The 19,785-nt window shown below is 36.8% G+C and overlaps 2 protein-coding genes and 1 long non-coding RNA gene across 4 annotated transcripts in view; all 3 read left to right on the top strand.

The window, feature by feature from the left end:
- Positions 1 to 19,785, top strand: part of LOC137491106 (uncharacterized) — a 1,257,671-nt gene that overhangs the window by 915,687 nt on the left and 322,199 nt on the right. The window lies entirely within an intron of this gene.
- Positions 3,300 to 5,484, top strand: LOC141381871 (uncharacterized). Its single transcript, XR_012402745.1, has 2 exons — positions 3,300 to 5,279; positions 5,394 to 5,484. It is a non-coding gene; the product is annotated as an uncharacterized lncRNA (long non-coding RNA).
- Positions 7,102 to 17,133, top strand: LOC137491135 (uncharacterized). The gene is made up of 10 exons (XM_073946767.1): positions 7,102 to 11,265; positions 11,341 to 11,397; positions 11,746 to 11,820; positions 13,621 to 13,704; positions 13,822 to 13,866; positions 15,349 to 15,405; positions 15,492 to 15,569; positions 15,657 to 15,707; positions 16,770 to 16,817; positions 16,910 to 17,133. The coding sequence occupies exons 1-10, from the start codon at positions 11,085 to 11,087 to the stop codon at positions 17,131 to 17,133; spliced, it is 900 nt and encodes a 299-aa protein (XP_073802868.1). The 5' UTR covers positions 7,102 to 11,084.

Here is a 19,785-nt window from a genome sequence, read left to right as displayed (position 1 = left end):
ATTCACTCTATATTTACTTTTTCTTGATTTAAACTGTCCTTTAATTCCTTTCTAACCTCTACTTCTTCATGTGCTTTTGCTTTTTGTATTGATTTACTAATTTTAATCGTATACTTTTTAATTTCATATTTTGTGTTATCCCACCATATTCTTTTATCTTCATGATACATCTCATTTTGTATTTCAGTATTTATCAAGTCCACTATTGCCTTTCTATAAGGTTCTCCTTTTAAAATTTCTGTATTTAAAATCCATAAGTTATGTCGTAGATTAGTTTGGTTCAACAACATTGAGAATAGTAACACGTGACCTATGGTCTATGCTTCAGTGACCTGTATGAAATCGAACTTATAGGTTTAATAAGCACGAAACTGGTTAAACAGGCTTTATTTACATGCTATAATCATCAGACTCACTCGATCCTGAAGGACTACTGTCCAGAGTTTGCACAACCTCCAAACGCAACCATAAATGTTAGTTATGCCTAATAAAGTATGTGCCGGATTCAAAATGGTATTAAAAGTTTTTTATGTGGAAAAACAGTGGTCAGCACCAAATATAGATGAAAACGGATTATAATCCGTGTTAACAGTGACCATTTTTATGAACTTTTCTCGCAATACCGAATTCCCTGCTCTAATGCTATCCCGTGACTAAAACCACATACACATAAACTATAGGAAAATAACACCATGTCATGAAACACAAAGTAAATTGTTTTACCTGTAGAGCCGTGAACCTCGTGTTGGTTGTGGTCACCGTATCGTTGTCTTCTTCTAGACATTGCCGTTTTGCATACAGATTTATTTATAAGCGTATTACTGCCACAGTGCCACCTATTGATTAGGACCTCTTTCAAAATCGGGATCACTAACTACCATTTAGCCCACTAAATTCTATCATATAAACCTTAAAAATATCAATAAAGATTTAAATCTATTATCCTCTAGTTCTTTTCCAAAAACAAATAAATCTCATTACAATTTTTTGTCAAGTTCAGAAAACAGAAACAAATCTTTAAATAGTATATAACCCACTTCTTGTTTCTTCTTGTTACTTTTTTAAACTTTATAAAAACCACCCTCATTTCATAATCCATATTTACAGTAGCATTAGCAACAGTTTAAATTAAAAAAATCAGCATGGTTTTAAATACATAACTCTCCATAGTCCACTGTTTTGAAACCCCTCAACTTAAACCATAGTCGAAGAAAAAAAAACTCAAATAAATATATCAATAAAATAATCCTTAGCCCTTAGTTTTTTAGTTTCACCTTAATTTTTTTCCAAATTTGTTCTCCTGAGATTAAAGGACAATTCAATCAAAAATGAAAATTCACTCAACATTTACTCTCCCTCAAGGGGTTTCAAACTTTTATGATTTTCTTTCTTTTGATGAATAAAATATAAGACATTTTGAAAAAACCTGAAAACCTGTAACCATAGACTTCCATAGTAGAAAAACAAATACTATAGAAGTCAGTGGTTACAGGTTTCCAGCTTTCTTCAAACTATCTTCTTTTGTGTTCAACAGAGAAAAGACAGCCAAACAGGTTTGGAACAAGTGAATGGTGAGTAAATGGTGATAGAATTGTCATTCTTAGACGAACTGTCCCTGTAATTTTGGGTAGGATAAAAAATACATTCAAAGGAGTAGCAGAATATAGGCATTCTTATGGGTTTAGTTCTAGATCAATTAAACAAACATTTTATAAAAAGGAGTAATCATACATTTATTAAGCTTTTTATACTGTTTCTAGGCATGACAATGACAAAACTGACGTTACCTGTTTTATCTTTTCCCTACAGTCAACTGACAACTACATTAACACTTACACATTCTGTCCCTCAAAAATAAGGTACGTGTAATTATTGTGACAGAACTACTGGTCATCAAGAAAGTGGTTCTAAAATTTCAAATCTTGGAGACTCATAACACTGCACATTCTGGATGTCTCCCATCTAATATGCACCAATTATTTTACCAAGCTTCAGTTTTATAAAGTTCAATTAAATGTAAGCGTACATGTAAGCAGTGTGATGTAAATCAGGTCGCACACCAGAAGCGCCGCGACACAGCGCGCACATGACAGTTTAAAGCATCACACACTAGATGCGCACATTCGAATGATATTTAACATTAAACTAATCAGATGCCGCTTTGTGGCGAGGCTGAAAAATGAACTTCGTCCTGTGCCGTGGCGCTGCCGACTTGCAGCACCTGTGTGTGTATTCTGATCAAAACCTATGTTTAGAATTCTAAAATGCATGGCGCTGCGTGGCGCGCTGCGGAGCGGCGCTTCTGGTGTGCGACCTGCTTAAGGGTCTTAAAGTACTGAATTTCAAAACCAATGCAGGCTTAGCATGTTAGGGCAATGCATTGTGTGTGTGTGTGTATTACGGATTGTAAAAAAACAATCTTACTGGACACAACAGGAGAAAAGCCAAAGCCAAGGTGGACAAACAGCTTTATTCAATGCATGTGTTATAAGCATCACTATTGAGGGAACAGTATGGTGGCATTGACAAGCAGCACTGTTGAAGACGGCACTGACTTCTTGGACTGTTTGTCCCATGTTAATGAGACTGAATGCAGTATCATCCTGGCAAGTGCTTCATAAACGAGTCAATCTGACTAGTTCAAGTCCCCTCAATGATGACTTTGACAAGATGGGAAACAGAAAAAAAAATTAACACATGCATCACTAAATGAATTACTCATAATCATTCACAATTACAATCCGAGTCTGCCAAAAGATACAAGGACAATATTAGGTAAAGTGCGTTCAAAAAGAATAGCCTTCTTTTTGCACATGAGTTCTCTTTGAACGCACAGGGCCAGTGATATACTTTTGGTTCAATGGCATCCATTTCAAGGGTCCTCTATGACAACATGTACATTTTAAGGAAGATAAAAATTTTAAGTTCCAGGTGAGCATTGATGGTCTTCCTCTCTACAAGAGTTCATTTGCTCAATGCTGGCTCAGTCTAGTAGAAGTTTAAAACTTGGTGCAGGGGGAACATGTGCCAATAGATTTATTGTGGGCTGAAGGTACTGTAAAACTAGCTCCCTGAATGAGTATCTCGAAGACCTAATCTCTGAAATCAAAGAGTTAAAAAAAATGGCTTTGAATTTGAATGACTAAAGTTAACATTCAAGTTTGCTTTTGCAACATGCTTTTCTAAAATGGCCAACCAGGTTACCATGGGTGTGAAACATGTATTCAGGATGGTGTGCACCTGGAAAACAGGATAGCATTCCTCAGAAATGCACCTAGAGTGAGTATGCCCATATACTCTGAAACTGGACCAGGCAAACCATTTGTCTATATTGGCAGAAAGGTTGCAAAGCTGCAAAACATAATTTCAGAAAAGCATGGCATTTACATGGTCTACACTACCTTCAGCAAACATTAACTCCTTTTTGACTATCCCCACGCTTCCATCCTCCACACTTGGCATCTACCTACTGATGTCATCTCAGGACCAATCCATCTCTGCAAGATTGAAAATATTGAAATGAAAGCTTTTTTTAGTCCCTTGCAGAAATTATTTTGTTTCAGTTTAACCTTTACACACATAGTATCTATCTATTTCCACATTTTTGTTTTTTCACATATACTGTATAGTGCGAGTATAATTATTGTGCAAGTTGATATTCTGATCATATTTTTTCCTAGAGCATTTTGAAAATTGTAAACCTTAATCACTACCTGGGCTTGATATTGACTTTTTTTGATCACCAGTCACTGTGGCTTGTAGTTTCCAAGGTTACTAGCCACTTGCCTTTTTCACTAGCCACAATTTTGTTGTTGGGAAAATATATTTTATATGCAGAAAATTGACTTGCAAGCAAAAGAAAGCAGGTGAAAAACAAACCATGTGTGATAATGAAATATTAATCATGTGCACACAGTTAACATTAGGCACATTAATAATCTGTTCAAACAATGGTTAAAGTGGCAATCACTGCTGCTTACAAAGACCTGTTTTTAAATCTAAAGCTCTTGAAAGCAGAAGGACTGTGGATGCACGAGAATTACTTTTGTCCAGTCTATTTCAAATAGAATCCATCACACCAGTTTCATTTCCAAGGAGGATTGCTACATGCAAGGACACGGTAGTGCACAAGTATTTTAAACACTCGGCTCTCAAAAACATCTCTCAGTGAGTAAGAATAGCCTGTGTCTCACAGTGTGTATGATCAAGCTCTCATTTGGTATTTATCTGCTATCTTTTGTTTTGCATAAACACAGTTGTTTTTGTCAATCATGCTGCTTCTTGATTCTAAAATCTAATTTGCTGTTCCACTCATTACTGTGTATACCACTAATTTTGAAAAAAATAAATATATATAATTTTTTTTATCACATTTGCATGCATATTGATAAACGGTAAAAAACTGAAATTATAATATTTAGTGATAAGCCAGCACTGGCCTGGTCAGGACACTGACAATCCTGTCTACTGTCCCAAAAACTGGACCATCCTTATTGTTGAACCCTGCTTTTAAGAAAACTACGATTAAAAAATTATTTTCAACCAGCCAAAGTGGCTAGTGGAAATGGCAGTCTTTACCCGCCACAGCTGAAATCTACCTGCATTTGGTGGTTTGGCGAGTATTAATGTCAAGCCCTAATTACAACTATAACCAATATGTAATATTATATGAAGGCAGAAAGTGAAAATAGCTCGATTCAAATGATCCAAAATAGTTGTCATTACTTTATTTTGCAATTTCTAGTATTGCCTTCTTTTCACCGTCATTTAATAATTTTGCAACTTTTCAGTCCAAGTTATATTTTTATCAGTAAAACACCTGAATTTAAAGCATTTTTTACTTTGAGTGTTGTCAGAAAATTATATATCAATAATGAATGATGAATACAAAAGTAGTAGTGGTTCTTAAGATTGATGTGGTCTGGAATTGGTAATATGTGCTTGGGAAAAAATTTCTCAATATTAACTTGCATCATTATTTTGCATGAAATGTATTTTGTGTATTTGAATCATGCACATAAACAACCGAAATTTAATATGTGTCTTTCAACACTATGGGGCTCTACGTTCTTGCAGCTTAAAAAAAATGTACCTGATAGTGGAGTTCATTCACGAAGGGAGTACCGGACCTGTCGCAAAGTCTTGGTACTCAGAGGGTCACTCGTGGTGGCCTCCATACAAGGAGATAGACAGGGTGTTGAAGAGTGTCCGGTTGATGGAGGCACCACAACCAGATAAAGGTTGGACCAAGCATCAGGCCAGAATTCTACACGAGTCAGGTACACAGAAGTACATTGTAAATAAACAATATTAAACAAAGGATAAATTCAATAATATATGACATTCCATAGACTACTGCATTCATGAATTGTTACATACTTTATTTCTTTCAGCATCTTTTGACAAGATTTCAAAGAAATGGAAACAGGCATGCTACACATCTGACATCTCGGAATCTGAAATGCCTGCAAAAAGAATTCCGAAGTAAGTTGTCAAAACACACATTTTACTTTTAACAACAATATTCAGTCTTCTGAAGCTAAACAAAGTTCATGTGAGTAACTGTTGTAAATGAGGGCGATGCCAACCCTCTTGTGCACCACCAGAGGGAACCATCGCCAGAATTCTGATTCGACTCACGGACTCAAAATCCCATAAGCCCTGCTACCTGGCACTGATTACGGTCCAGGTGCAACTCATCAGCTCTCGTGTATATATACCACACTCACGCTCCGGTTCGTTGCGAAGTCTTGATTTGCCTGGCTGTCATTTCTGAGCGTTCCATACTCCCTGCTTCGGACTGATCTGTGTTTCTGACCCTGTGCTTGTTCTACGATTACGAAAGACATCTGCCTGCCCCTGATCTCCAGCCTGTTATTCTGACCAGTAAGATATCTGCCTGCCTTTGAACTTTTGCCTGTCCCACGTTCTGTCTCCTGGATTGCCCCTTTGTGTTTGTTTGTATGTGTGCTCTTAATAAAGCTTGCAAATGGATTCAATGCCTTCTGACTCATCACAACAGAAGACTTCGCCACTACAGAATCCAGCAGCTTTAGCACAAGTCTCGACTGAACTTTCCGCTCAAGCCACTCAGTTAGCCACCCATCATCAACAACTCACCCATCTAACTTCTCTCACGGAGGAACTGGTGAGAGCTATGCAGCAACTCCGTCATCCGAATCCTGCAGTTACCCCGCCTGCTACCATGACAGCTTCTCAACCAACGCATGTCTCCAATGCTCCGGCTACCGTAAGTCCCCGATTAGCTTTTCCTGAAAAGTTTGATGGTTCACCTTCTCGCTGCAAAGGCTTCTTATTGCAATGCAAACTATTTGTTAACCAACAACCTGCATTATATCCCACTGATTCTAGTCGGGTGGCTTTTGTATGCAACCTGTTAACGGGGAAAGCGCTGGAATGGGCTACAGCGATATGGAAGGAGGAGGAATGTAACTATCCCACATTTGAAACTTTTCTCAAGCAATTTCGGGAAGTGTTCGAGCACCCAGCAGATGGGAGAAGCCCCGGTGAGCAGTTACTTTCTCTTACACAGGGGCGTAACACAGCTGCAGAATACGCCCTGTCATTTCGCACTCTCGCCGCTCAAACTAACTGGGTTGAGGATACACTGAAGACACTATTCAGACGGGGTCTGAATACCAATCTACAATCTGAATTGGCTTGCCGTGACGAAGGAAAGAAATTGAACAAACTCATTGAACTTACCATCCGTCTTGATCATCTGATTCGCAGCCGTAGAAATCCTCGCACACAGCTCCATGTTTCAAGTGACACGCCCCCTGATAAACCCATGCAACTGGGTTTCACCCGTCTCACCCATGAAGAAAGAATGCATCGATTGCAAAATCATCTATGCCTGTACTGCGGTCAATCAGGGCACAGGAAATCCACCTGCAGCGTACGACCTCAGACACCAGTTCAATCGGTGAGTCCTTCCCATGTTCCTGCACTTTTCAGTGTACTGATTCCTGTGATTATTAAATTTGATAAAAGAATGATTAATACTACGGCTCTTGTCGACTCTGGATCTGCCGGAAACTTTATATCTAAGAAATTTGCTTTATGTCACGAACTATCTCTCAGCTCATATGATTCCTGTCTTGCAGTGGAAGCACTAGACGGTCGTCCTGTGGGTGAAGGACGCATCCGTATGATTACGAATAAGCTACAGTTACAAGTTGGTGTTCTACATATTGAAGAAATGCAATTCTACATTATTGATTCAGTTAATCATCCACTGGTGTTGGGACTGCCCTGGTTAAGGCGACATGATCCTCATATCTCCTGGAGGGACGGACAGATATTGCAGTGGAGTGAGTCATGCATGAAACAGTGCATCCAGCCCATTCACAAAATTCCATTACGAACCACCAATGTGTTACCTGAACTCGTTGATGAACTAATCCCCATTGAGTACCATGACTTACATGAAGCTTTTAGCAAACAAAAAGCTACTCAACTTCCCCCACATCGACCAAGTGATTGTGCTATTGAGTTAATTCCAGGTTCAAGTCCTCCAACGGGTCGAATATTCCCTCTGTCACAACCTGAGCACAAGGCAATGTCTAAATATATCGACAAGGAATTGGCCAAGGGTTTCATCCGACCTTCTACATCTCCTGCTTCAGCTGGATTCTTCTTTGTAAAGAAGAAAGATGGCAGTTTACGTCCCTGTATTGATTACCGAGGGCTCAATGAAATCACCGTAAAATTCCGCTATCCATTACCCCTCGTACCTCCTGCCCTGGAACAATTAAGAAAGGCTAGATATTATACCAAGCTTGATCTTCGCAGTGCATATAACCTTGTCAGAATCCGTGCTGGTGACGAGTGGAAGACCGCGTTTTCCACCACTAGGGGGCACTACGAGTACACGGTAATGCCCTTCGGCCTGTCAAACTGTCCATCCGTGTTCCAATCTTTTATGAACGATGTCTTTCGGGATATGCTGGATCGCTGGGTCATCATTTACATCGACGACATCCTCATATATTCAAACACGATGAAGGAACATGTTGAACATGTATGTATGGTGTTGCAACGCATGATTTAACATCGTCTGTACGCCAAATTAGAGAAGTGTGAATTTCACCAGACACAGATCGCCTTTTTGGGATACGTCATCAGTGCAGAAGGGATTACCATGGATGATACGAAGGTACAGGCAGTTCAACGATGGCCGTTACCCCAGAATCTCAAGGAGTTGCAGTGATTTCTAGGTTTTGCCAACTTCTATAGACGGTTTATCAGAGGCTTTAGTTCAATAGCCGCACCATTAACAGCCATGACCAAACGAAATTCCCACAAACTATCCTGGTCCTCTGAAGCACGCCAAGCATTTAGCGATCTGAAGACTCAATTCACCACAGCTCCTATTCTCCGTCATCCCAACCCAGACCTACCTTTCATTGTGGAAGTGGATGCATCCAACACAGGAGTCGGTGCTGTGTTATCTCAACGTCAGGGTCAACCATCCAAAATGTATCCATGTGCCTTCTTCTCCCGTAAATTAACCAGCGCAGAACGAAACTATGATGTGGGAAATCGCGAATTACTGGCAATGAAATTAGCCCTGGAAGAATGGAGACACTGGCTGGAGGGGGCTAGTCAGCAATTCACCATATTAACTGACCACAAGAATCTGGAATATCTTCGCTCAGCCAAACGTCTAAATCCCAGACAAGCTCGTTGGGCTTTGTTCTTCACCAGATTCGACTTCATTGTCACCTATAGACCAGGGAGTAAAAACAGTAAGGCAGATGCACTATCCAGGCTATCAGAGGATAAAACCCCAATTAGTGATGAAACCATTATTCCTACGAACTTACTAGTGGCTCCAGTACAGTGGGACATACTTACCGAGATCCAAGAGGCCAACCGAGAAAACAACCCTCCAGTAGACTGTCCGAATCACCTGATTTTTGTACCCAATAACATACGTACCAGATTACTGACCCATATTCATGACACTCCCAGTTCGGGGCATCCAGGCATCACTGCAACTTTGGAGTTAGTCAAAGCCCGTTTCTGGTGGCCGTCCCTCACGAAGGATGTAATTAATTATGTTCAGAAATGTAAAATTTGCCAAAGCACGAAGGCATCTCACCAAACCCCTGCTGGCCTGTTACAACCGCTACCGGTTCCGCAACGGCCTTGGTCCCATATAGCGGTGGACTTCATTACGGATCTCCCTGTTTCCCAGAACAACACAGTCATTCTCACGGTGGTTGATCGTTTCTCCAAGGCTTGTCGCCTAATACCGTTGCCCAAATTGCCCTCTGCCTTTGAAACCGCAGAAGCCCTGTGCAATCATGTATTTCGAATGTTTGGCTTACCTGATGATATCGTCTCAGACAGGGGATCCCAATTCACTTCCCGGGTATGGTCCGCTCTCTGTAAAAATCTAAATATTAATGTTAGTCTCACCTCAGGGTACCATCCTCAATCCAACGGCCAAACTGAACGTATGAATCAAGAAGTCATTCGATTTCTACGTTCCTACTGTCATCAGCAACAGCACGACTGGAGTCGCTATCTGATGTGGGCAGAATATGCACAAAATTCATTAATAAAGCCAGCCACGGGTATTACGCCATTCAAATGTATTCTTGGCTACCAACCACCCCTGTTTCCATGGTCCGGAGAAACCACTGAGTTACCTGCTGTCACGGATTGGCTGCAGCGGAGTGAGGATGTCTGGAACCAGGCTCACAGACATCTCATGAGGGCAGTCAGGAGGAGAGAGATTCAGGCGAACCGTCACCGACGCCAGGGACCCACGTATCAACCGGGGCAGTGGGTGTGGTTGTCGACACGAGACCTTCGTCTGAGATTGCCCTGCCGAAAACTCAGTCCCAGGTATGTAGGGCCATTCAAAATTGTACGCCAGATTACTCCAGTGTCTTTTCGCTTAGCCTTGCCTAATCATTATCGTATTTCTCCTACTTTCCACATGTCATTACTCAAACCCGCTGGTGGTCCACGAGAGGAGGCGGTTGAGGAGGAATCGGAAACCAGGACCCCTCCACCTGTCATGATCGAGGGCGAGGAAGCTTACCTCGTTCGAGAAGTGCTGGACTCTCGACGTCGGGGTGGCTGGGAAGGGTACGGTCCAGAGGAACGGTCCTGGGTGAATGCTAGAGATATTCTAGACCCAACTCTCACGGAAGAGTTTCATCAAAGGTTCCCAGAGAAACCAGCCCCCCGACAGCGCGGTAGACCCCGGCGTCAGGTGCCTTCTCGCTTCAGGAGCCGCTCGCAGGAGGGGGGTTCTGTTGTAAATGAGGGCGATGCCAACCCTCTTGTGCACCACCAGAGGGAACCATCGCCAGAATTCTGATTCGACTCACGGACTAATATATCCCATAAGCCCTGCTACCTGGCACTGATTACGGTCCAGGTGCAACTCATCAGCTCTCGTGTATATATACCACACTCACGCTCCGGTTCGTTGCGAAGTCTTGATTTGCCTGGCTGTCATTTCTGAGCGTTCCATACTCCCTGCTTCGGACTGATCTGTGTTTCTGACCCTGTGCTTGTTCTACGATTACGAAAGACATCTGCCTGCCCCTGATCTCCAGCCTGTTATTCTGACCAGTAAGATATCTGCCTGCCTTTGAACTTTTGCCTGTCCCACGTTCTGTCTCCTGGATTGCCCCTTTGTGTTTGTTTGTATGTGTGCTCTTAATAAAGCTTGCAAATGGATTCAATGCCTTCTGACTCATCACAACAGTAACAAAGGTAAATATATTTAATTATAATATCAAATTCAGCCGTAGTTTTTACATCTCAATCACACTTATCAGGTAAATCAGGTATATTTAGTTTTAAATGTATCATCAACTGTTTGTTTGCATTTTTTGCAACACGCAAATCCACAATTATGCCAGATTTAAACAAGCAAAAGGTTTTGTTATTTTTACTATTATATTTTGGCCATTTCCTAACTTTCCTAAGAATGATGGAAAGAAAACTTTTACTAGAAAAATTATATTGAACTTATTTTTAAGTTTGTGTTTTTTTCTTCTTACATTTAAAAAACAAGACATTGTTATAATCCAATCATGCTTTGTATAATTAACTACCCTGATTGTGCTCATAGAAAGAAAATATACACATCAGATGATGAGCCTTGCGATACTCCCCACAAAAAAAAGAAACTAAATAAAGAAAAAAGTCTACCAACACCAAGGGTCCCACCTGCACCAAAAGCTCCAACACCCCCAAGACATATCAGGGCAAAAGGTAAAAATACACCACTTATATTACTGCCAGTCAAAAGTGTATGTATGATCACTGAGCAGTTTTTTTCTTTTCCAGGTCCCCTTGTACGACCTCAGCTAACATCATGTAAAACAATTAACAGTTTTTGCAATTGTAAGTTTTAATTAGTAAAACAGATATTTGATGTTTTAAGTACTTTGTGATATGCTCAAGAATGTTCCTTAATCACAGTAAATTAAATGTAATGCACAAGCTCTTGTGACATGTTGCTTTACCATAATGTTTTCAGCTGAATCCAGTAATATTGTTCTTTTAACATTTTGCAAAAAACTACTGTTATTACATTCATAAATTGAGTATTACATTTTAAGAGGCACAAATAACTTTTAATTGCTAATTAGAAGCAACAGCACTCTCAAGCTATAAAGATCTGTGCAGTACAATGTAATTTTTGTTTGTGAGACAGATATAACATCTGTTTCATCTGTAATGTTTCAACAGCATTTGTCCGCGACCAACAAAAAGCTACAGAAAAGCAACAGCAGGCCTGTTTTGAAACTCCCTCCACTAGTCAAGGTAACTCGCTTTGAATGAATACTGTAACTACAAACTGTAAAAGCTGTAACTTCACAGCATTCATGACTCAAAAGGCTGACTCAATGACAGGCTGGTTCATGATTCTGATTGCTGAATAGACAACACTCACCTACAGTTTGTGCACAAATATAAATAAATGTAATATTCCGATCCTATTTTTAATAGAAGTACATTGTACCTCTATTAAAATATATATATATATATATATATATATATATATATATATATATATATATATATATATATATATATATATATATATATTGTTGAAGCAAAAGTGACTTGAATATATATACAGTTGAAGTCAGAATTATTAGCCCCCCTGAATTATTAGCCCCCCAGTTTATTTTTCCCCCAATTTCTGTTTAACAGAGAGCAGATTTTTAAAACATATTTCTAAACATAATAGTTTTAATGACTCATCTTTAATAATTGATTTATTTTATCTTTACCATGATGACAGTAAATAATATTTGACTAGATATTTTTCAAGATACTTCTATACAGCTTAAAGAGACATTTAAAGGCTTAACTAGGTTAATTAGGTTAACTAGTCAGGTTAGGTTAATTAGGCAAGTTATTGTACAATGATGGTTTATTTTGTAGACTATCAGAAAAAAATAAAGCTTAAAGGGGCTAATAATTTTTACCTTAAAATGGGTTTAAATAATTAAAAACTGATTTTATTCTAGCTGAAATAAAACAAATATATAGACATAAAAATATTATCAGACATACAGTGAAAATTTCTTTGCTCTGTTAAACATCATTTGAAAAATATATATAAAAAAAGAAAAACTAATTCAAAGGGGGGCTAATAATTCTGACTTCAACTGTATATTATGTGGCTAGGAGAAAGTGCAACACAAGCTAATTTTTAAATTGAGTCCACTGGACAAGAAATGCTCATAGGGGAAACTGACATTATTTAAACATAAAGAGTCACAATCAACTGGCCGAGAAGAAAATAATATTATAAAATAGGATTTCAGTTATTAAGGTGAATAGTTTAGGAAACCCAGTTTGCCAGAGCCAAAACAAGTACAATGTGTCAGATTCTGTGTCAAAGAATGACACAATTTGACTCAATGTATCGATTGTACCCACTTAAGAATCACACGCAGAAATGTTGTAAAATGCCCAGAGACTTTTATAGGCATAGGTTGAAAGGACAAGCACCACTCCCTTTGTATCGGTTTAAAGAATTTATCTTCCAGAAGTTTTCAGTGTTCATTTCAAAATTAATTTCCTATACTGAAAGATTCATCCGGTTCATCATTGAAAGAGTTTGAAAGCATCAGGAACCCTTTAGTCACTGACAAGTACAATGTGTCAGCTTCTGTGTCAAAGAATGACACAATGGGATACAATGTCTCAAAATGTACCCACTCAAAAATAACCACAAGCTGAAATACTGAAATACACGGAGAACTTCATAGGCATAGGTTGAGAACTGGTCTAGAAGGACAGGACCACTTCCTCTTGTAACTGTTAAAAGATATTATCTTTCAGAATCTTGCAGTAAGTCATCAGAGTTTAAATCCTTCTCCTATCCTTAAATTTTCATTGTTACTAGCAGTTAAAACCATGACTCCCTTATCACAGTCAATATAACCAGATATCGACTTTCATAATAATTGTGCAAAAATTGTATGTTTCATGATCTGCTTATTCTGCCAAAAGTTGAAAGCCTCTTTAAAGACTGAATCTTCTCCGAACCAGGTATTACAATTAAAAATGTCAAATAACATTTCATAATTGCAAAGAAAATAATTGCAGTTTCAGCTCCAGACGTACCTGTGAGGTTCTGCCAGGAAGTGGAGCACCAAGACACTTGGGATAAACCCCAACCTGAAAATCAAGGTAAAAAACAAAATAAATAATAACAGATTCATTGGTATTTGAAATAAGAACTGAAATAAGAAAATTGCTCCACATACTCACACTAGGTAACTCAACATTTTCTGTACAATCCAACAGAGGACACATTTTCTGTCCTGCGGCCTTTACAAGACAGAGCACCATGTAAGTTGTATGTCTCACTTCGGGTAATTACGGTCACATTTCATTTAGCTGTATTGTAAAAAAGAAAATGTTTGATTAAACAAGGCTGTAAAGCTAAGACTAAAATACAAAAAAGAGAACACAATTCATCTACAACAGTAGAAAGAGTACCATTTTGTCAAATGTCAAGAAAGCTCAATAAAGACAGAGCTTCTCATATGCAGATCACCAATGCGATACCTGCCCATAATGAAATCTGTTGCATTTAAATTTATGCAAATTACATATATGCCATGCAAGTTCCTATTAGGATTTTACAAATAAAATATATTTTATTTATGCAATATACATTTTAAAATATTGCAAAAATGGCTGTGCTGCTTACAAATATTATCTTTCAACGATTGGAATTATATGTACAGATATGTTCACACACACGCACGCACACAGACACACACACACACACACACACACACTCTGCTCAGCACATATGAGTACACCTCCTTTTGAATTGGAATATTGTAATCTATTTTTCAGTAAACAGAGATAATATTTTTGTTCATTTAAATAAAAGATGTTTATTAAACAGTTATGTGCACTAAAATACAAGTTTGGCCACATAACATCTTTAGGAATAAAAAAACAATTTAAATTTAAATTCAAATGAGTATTTGCACAAAAAAGTAAACTAATAATAATAATAATAATAATAAATGTAATATTATTTTAAGTTTCTCTTGATTTTTTCCTGTATTTTAGAGGTTTTTTGTATATATTTTTGAACCGTAATATAAATTTATTTAGCTAAATTATTTTGACTTTAGTACTGACAAACCTAATGTACAAATATAATATTTTAAAGCATTCTACAGAAAAAAATATTTATATATATATATATATATATATATATATATATATATATATATATATATATATATATATATATATATATATATATCTTATTAAATGTAATTATTAAAACCTAAAAATATTAATTATTAATATAAAATTTATATATCTATACATATCTGTAATTCCAGTTGTTTAACAAATATATAAGTGGTCAATGACAAATATTGCATGTGAAGTCTAAATATGAACTTTTAATTCAATTATTTGTTTTCTATATAAAGGGTGATTAAAAAAAGAATACCACAACTTTGAAAATCTGTATTTAATCAAAGAAACATGATGGAACCTTGGGTAAATAATCAGTGTGAAGTCCTTAAAAGTTTTTTAGTAGTAAACAAGTTCATAGATGTTCAATATGACCTCCTCTTCTTTGAAGAGTTCTTGATTTTAAAAGTTGTGGTATTCTTTTTGAATCACCCTGTATATTTACATGCATCAGATTTCTATATGGGTGACCTGATCACCTACATGTTTCTACCATCAAAGATTAAATAAAACAATAATGAAGTATACAGAGGAAATCCTAAACACATTTATTGTAATTTTTTGCAACCTTTTTATACTTTTGTTTGTTTGTTTTTTATTATTTAGACAACACATACTCTGTCCAAGATCCAAAGCCATCAGCAGATCAAAGAAAAATGCAGAGTAAGTGTAAAAAATAAATAAATTATATACATTTTATGTAGTGTCATAGTAGCAAATGCAACTTACCAACTTGACCTTTTTCTCAGCACCAGTTTTTCCAATAAGCATGTCCCATGTAAATGAGCAAGAAGATGCTTGGGGGGACCACCCATCGAGCTATCGAGGTGCAAGAACATTCAATAAAACATACATAGCAAATTAGTTTCTAATTATTAACATGGTAATGTTACATTGTCTGTACAATCACACAGAAGACACAACTTCTGAGCTGAGACCTTCAAGTACCCTGGCAAGAGCGAAGAGTAAGTCATTTGTTTTTTTAATTGACAGTTACTTCTTATGAATTATTATTATTATTATGTTTTTATACAGTATTTGTAGTTGTATTTATATACTGCTAACCAACATCTATTAATGTAGTTAAATCTTAACAAATTAATTAAATTTCTTGCAAATTAATTAACAATTTGCTAATGCTAAATGCATGATTCAGTGTGCAGTTGTTACGAAGTGTTACCCAAACTTTCTTCCTTCTTGCTGAACACAAATGAAGATATTTTGAAGAAAGTTGGAAACCTGTAACCATTTACTTCCATAGCATTTTCCTACTATAGAAGTCAATAATCACTGGCTTTTAGCTTTCTTCACAATACCTTCCTTGTGTTTAGCAGAACAAAAAAAAACAAATGTTTATAACCACTTAATGGTGTGCAAACGTAAGTAAATGTACATCCTTTTAATTTATTTGTAAACATATTAATCAACACTGAATATGAAACTTGTTCAAAGCAACTAATCAATGACATTTTCCAATTTTCTGTGAAATTTTCCATGGTTAATAAGCTGTTCGCAAAACATTATCTAATTATTTCCTTGTAACCTAATAAATACAACACTATACAACAACAAAAAACACTTCGTTAATTATAGTGAAAGTAAAAAAACTCACTGTATTCAGAATATTAATGTATTAGAGTACAATATATAATTTATCATTACCTATAAATTACTAGTTTGAAAATTATTTTAAAGCGTTTTGTTAATTTATGCTTTCAATAACTTTGGGGACCTAATGATTTCATATGCACAGAAAAATTCACATAAAAACTATTTTACGTAAAAGCACAGACCAAGAGGGAGTTGGCTTCTGTCTGCTTTTTAAAATTCTGTTTTATTTCCTCTTAATTCAATTTTGCAATTTTGCTTTTCTGAATTCTGTGAATAGTTTAAGTCATTTTAGCCATAGAAAAACAATGTGTAATTAGATGGATATAGTTTTTTTTTATTGTTTAAGGTTTCAAGCATATTATTATAATATCCTCATAATATTTTTGTGAATCGTTCAAAAGTGATTTTGCTTGCAGATACTTCTGGTATCAGCCGATGGAGCTGCATCTCCAGTCAATGCACACGTAAGTGAAATTTAAGTGGTAAGAATAATAATAATAATTCAAAAATATTTACATATAGTTGAATAGAGATTAACTCACTTACTGTGTTGCAGCTGTGGAGAGGGTAATTTTGGAGAAGCTTAATGAGCTGGACATGAAGATTACCCATCTAACTTCAGTGGTCCAGTCCCTTGCCCCTCGGTCAAGTGGTCAAATGGTGGTGGACACTGAGGATGACACCTTTTCTATTGAAACAATGGAGGACCTTGAACAACTGGAAAGGCAATTAGCTGAAAAACCAATGATGGAGAAGGTGGTACGAATATTTAAGATTTAAAGGTTTTACAGCTGTTGTTAAGTAAATCTTTATTATATGGCCAGTTTCACAGACAACACTTAAGGCTAGTCCCAAACTAAAAATGTATGTGTGAGCTGTGTGATGCCTTACAATATCTCATTGCCATTATTTTGTTACCAGATGCACACTAGTATCGTGCTTATATTTTCTTTCACATGCATTTTTATAAAAGAAGTTTTATATCTAACATTAACTAAGACTTATAGTCCAGACTTAAGCTCATCCTTGTCTGTAAAACTGGGCCATAGTCCTTGCACTTTGTCTGTAAAGATTTAATATTACCTTTTATTTTTAAGATGAAGAGGTTATCCATGAGAGGAGGACAAACTCTGAAAAAAACCATTTGACGTGTAGCCTCCAAAGTGTTTGGTCCAGTGGCCAAACAGCTCAACTGGTGTGGAAGAGGAGATAAAAGAGGCCTAAAAAACACAAATATTGGGACACTTGTGATAGGTATGTTCAATTGTCTTGCAATGAACGGTTGAGATAATACCTATAAGACAGAACTGCCAGTATATCTCTATAGCATGATTACCTTGTACACACATAATATGGTTATCAGTGTGCTATAAGCTTACGAGCTAGCATATGCTGTTCATATATTGTAAAATGATATTTAATACACAAGAGTGTTTTAGAAATAAAATTTAGATCATTATTTTAAGTGGAGAATTGTTCATTCTTGTATATTAGGGCAAGGAGATTAAACCTTAAATCAAAACCTTGATTGATTGAACACTTTACCTCCTTTTGAAATATTGAATCATTATATTATTTTCCAAGTAATTTTTTGTACTTAATCAAGTTCCATTTATTCATTTACTAAACATTTCAGTTTTAGTGTTAAAAGAAAGTTTCCCTAAAAAAATATTTCCATGTCAAAAGTGGAAAATGACAAGTATCTTTAACAAGCATAACTTGTGTCTGGAAAATAGTAAATAATAAAGCATTGTGAAAAAGTACATAATGTGAACATTGCTGTTCACAATAATATTTTAAGTGCGTGTGTGTGCATGCTTCTCTTTACGAAAAGACAGCTTACATTGTATGTTCATTCATTCATTTTCTTTTTGGCTCAGCCCCTTTATTATTTCGGGGTCGCCACAGCAGAATGAACCGCCAACTTATCTAGCATTCGTTTTACGCAGCGGATGCCATTCCAGCTGCAACCCATCACTGGGAAACATACACACACACACACACACACACACACACACACACACACACACACACTATGGACCATTTTTTTAGCTTACCCAATTCACCCATACCTCGTCTTTGGACTTTGGAAATCGGAGCACCCGTAGGAAACCCAAGCGAACACGGGAAGAAATTGAAAACTCCACACAGAAATGCCAACTGACCCAGCCGAGGCTCGAACCAGCGACCTTCTTGCTGTGAGGCGATAGTGCTGATTACTGCACCTACCTTGTATGTGATAACTAGAAATAATAAAAACAAAACCTCAGTCGATTTGATTATGAATATACGCTAAAGAAAAGTGAGTTATGCTTCACAAATTATAGGTCATATAATAATCAAAAAGAAAATCTGTCATGCCTCTGAATATTAATCACATTGCCTGCATTCGCTTGAGCTTTGCTGAAGTACATGTGGACGGTACGTGCATTAAATCGCCACGTGGGGATATATGTCGGTTATGGATTTAGGTTTCGATTTTCGAATAATCTCCCAGCACTACAGTATAATGCATATGTACACTTTTACAGTATTCATTATTTAGCAGTCAATTTGTCGTATGATATTAATCTAATAAATTTTCCCGAAATTTAAGTTAGCCCTAATCACCTTGAACTGCTGCTTGGTCAGTTGTCATCACAACGTGTTTAAACATAGCTTTATTCGTCTAAATAAAGTTATTACCTTGTTAAATTTACTACAAACAAAGTGGAATAAATATTTTACTGACCACACATATCAATAACAATGAATCAGACTGCTTACCTCAGTATTCCCGCGTGGACTGGTGTCTTCTACGTGCTGAGTGTGATGCTTTGAGGAGACATGCGCAATAGTGATGAAGTTTCGAACACAAAAGAGTCGATTCCTTGAATTTGACCACGTTGTCCAAGTGCATACTAATGCAAGTACACTTGTTTTTTGTTGTTGTTATTTTTTCTTTATTCATTTTATGGCGGATTTAAGCTTTTGCACCTCTCGTTTCTATTTGACATCAATTTTTCAAAGCTATAGCTTAATTTATTTGAGAGTAACGTTTTAAAGAATATGATATTGATTACATGAGGAATGTGCATGATCGAATAGTAAAAATATTTCCAATCTAAGCCGTATTTCAACAACAAATGAACAGCAATCAAATAAAGGTAGGCTAAACTGATTTAAAAAATGGTGTTAACGATCATTATCTAAAATAGACGATATGCCATTTAGCTAAACGCATTTCAAACAATCATAGTATTATTTCTTCCACTCTATATTATTATTATGTAGTCAAATGCAATAATTAACATGGTGTGTATTAATTTTGGTCAGATAAAAATAAAAGGCTCACAATAAAATAAAACACCCCCTGAGCCTTCTTAAAACCGCCTTATTTTAATTTCTTTATTTTTATTCTTTTTTTAACAGGTGCAGCTATGAGGAACCACG

The sequence above is a fragment of the Danio rerio genome, chromosome 4 (genome assembly GCF_049306965.1).
Source record: "Danio rerio strain Tuebingen ecotype United States chromosome 4, GRCz12tu, whole genome shotgun sequence".
Classification (NCBI taxonomy): domain Eukaryota; kingdom Metazoa; phylum Chordata; class Actinopteri; order Cypriniformes; family Danionidae; genus Danio; species Danio rerio.
The sequence above is the reverse complement of the archived record's forward strand: the minus strand, read 5'-3'. Positions and strand labels throughout refer to the sequence as shown.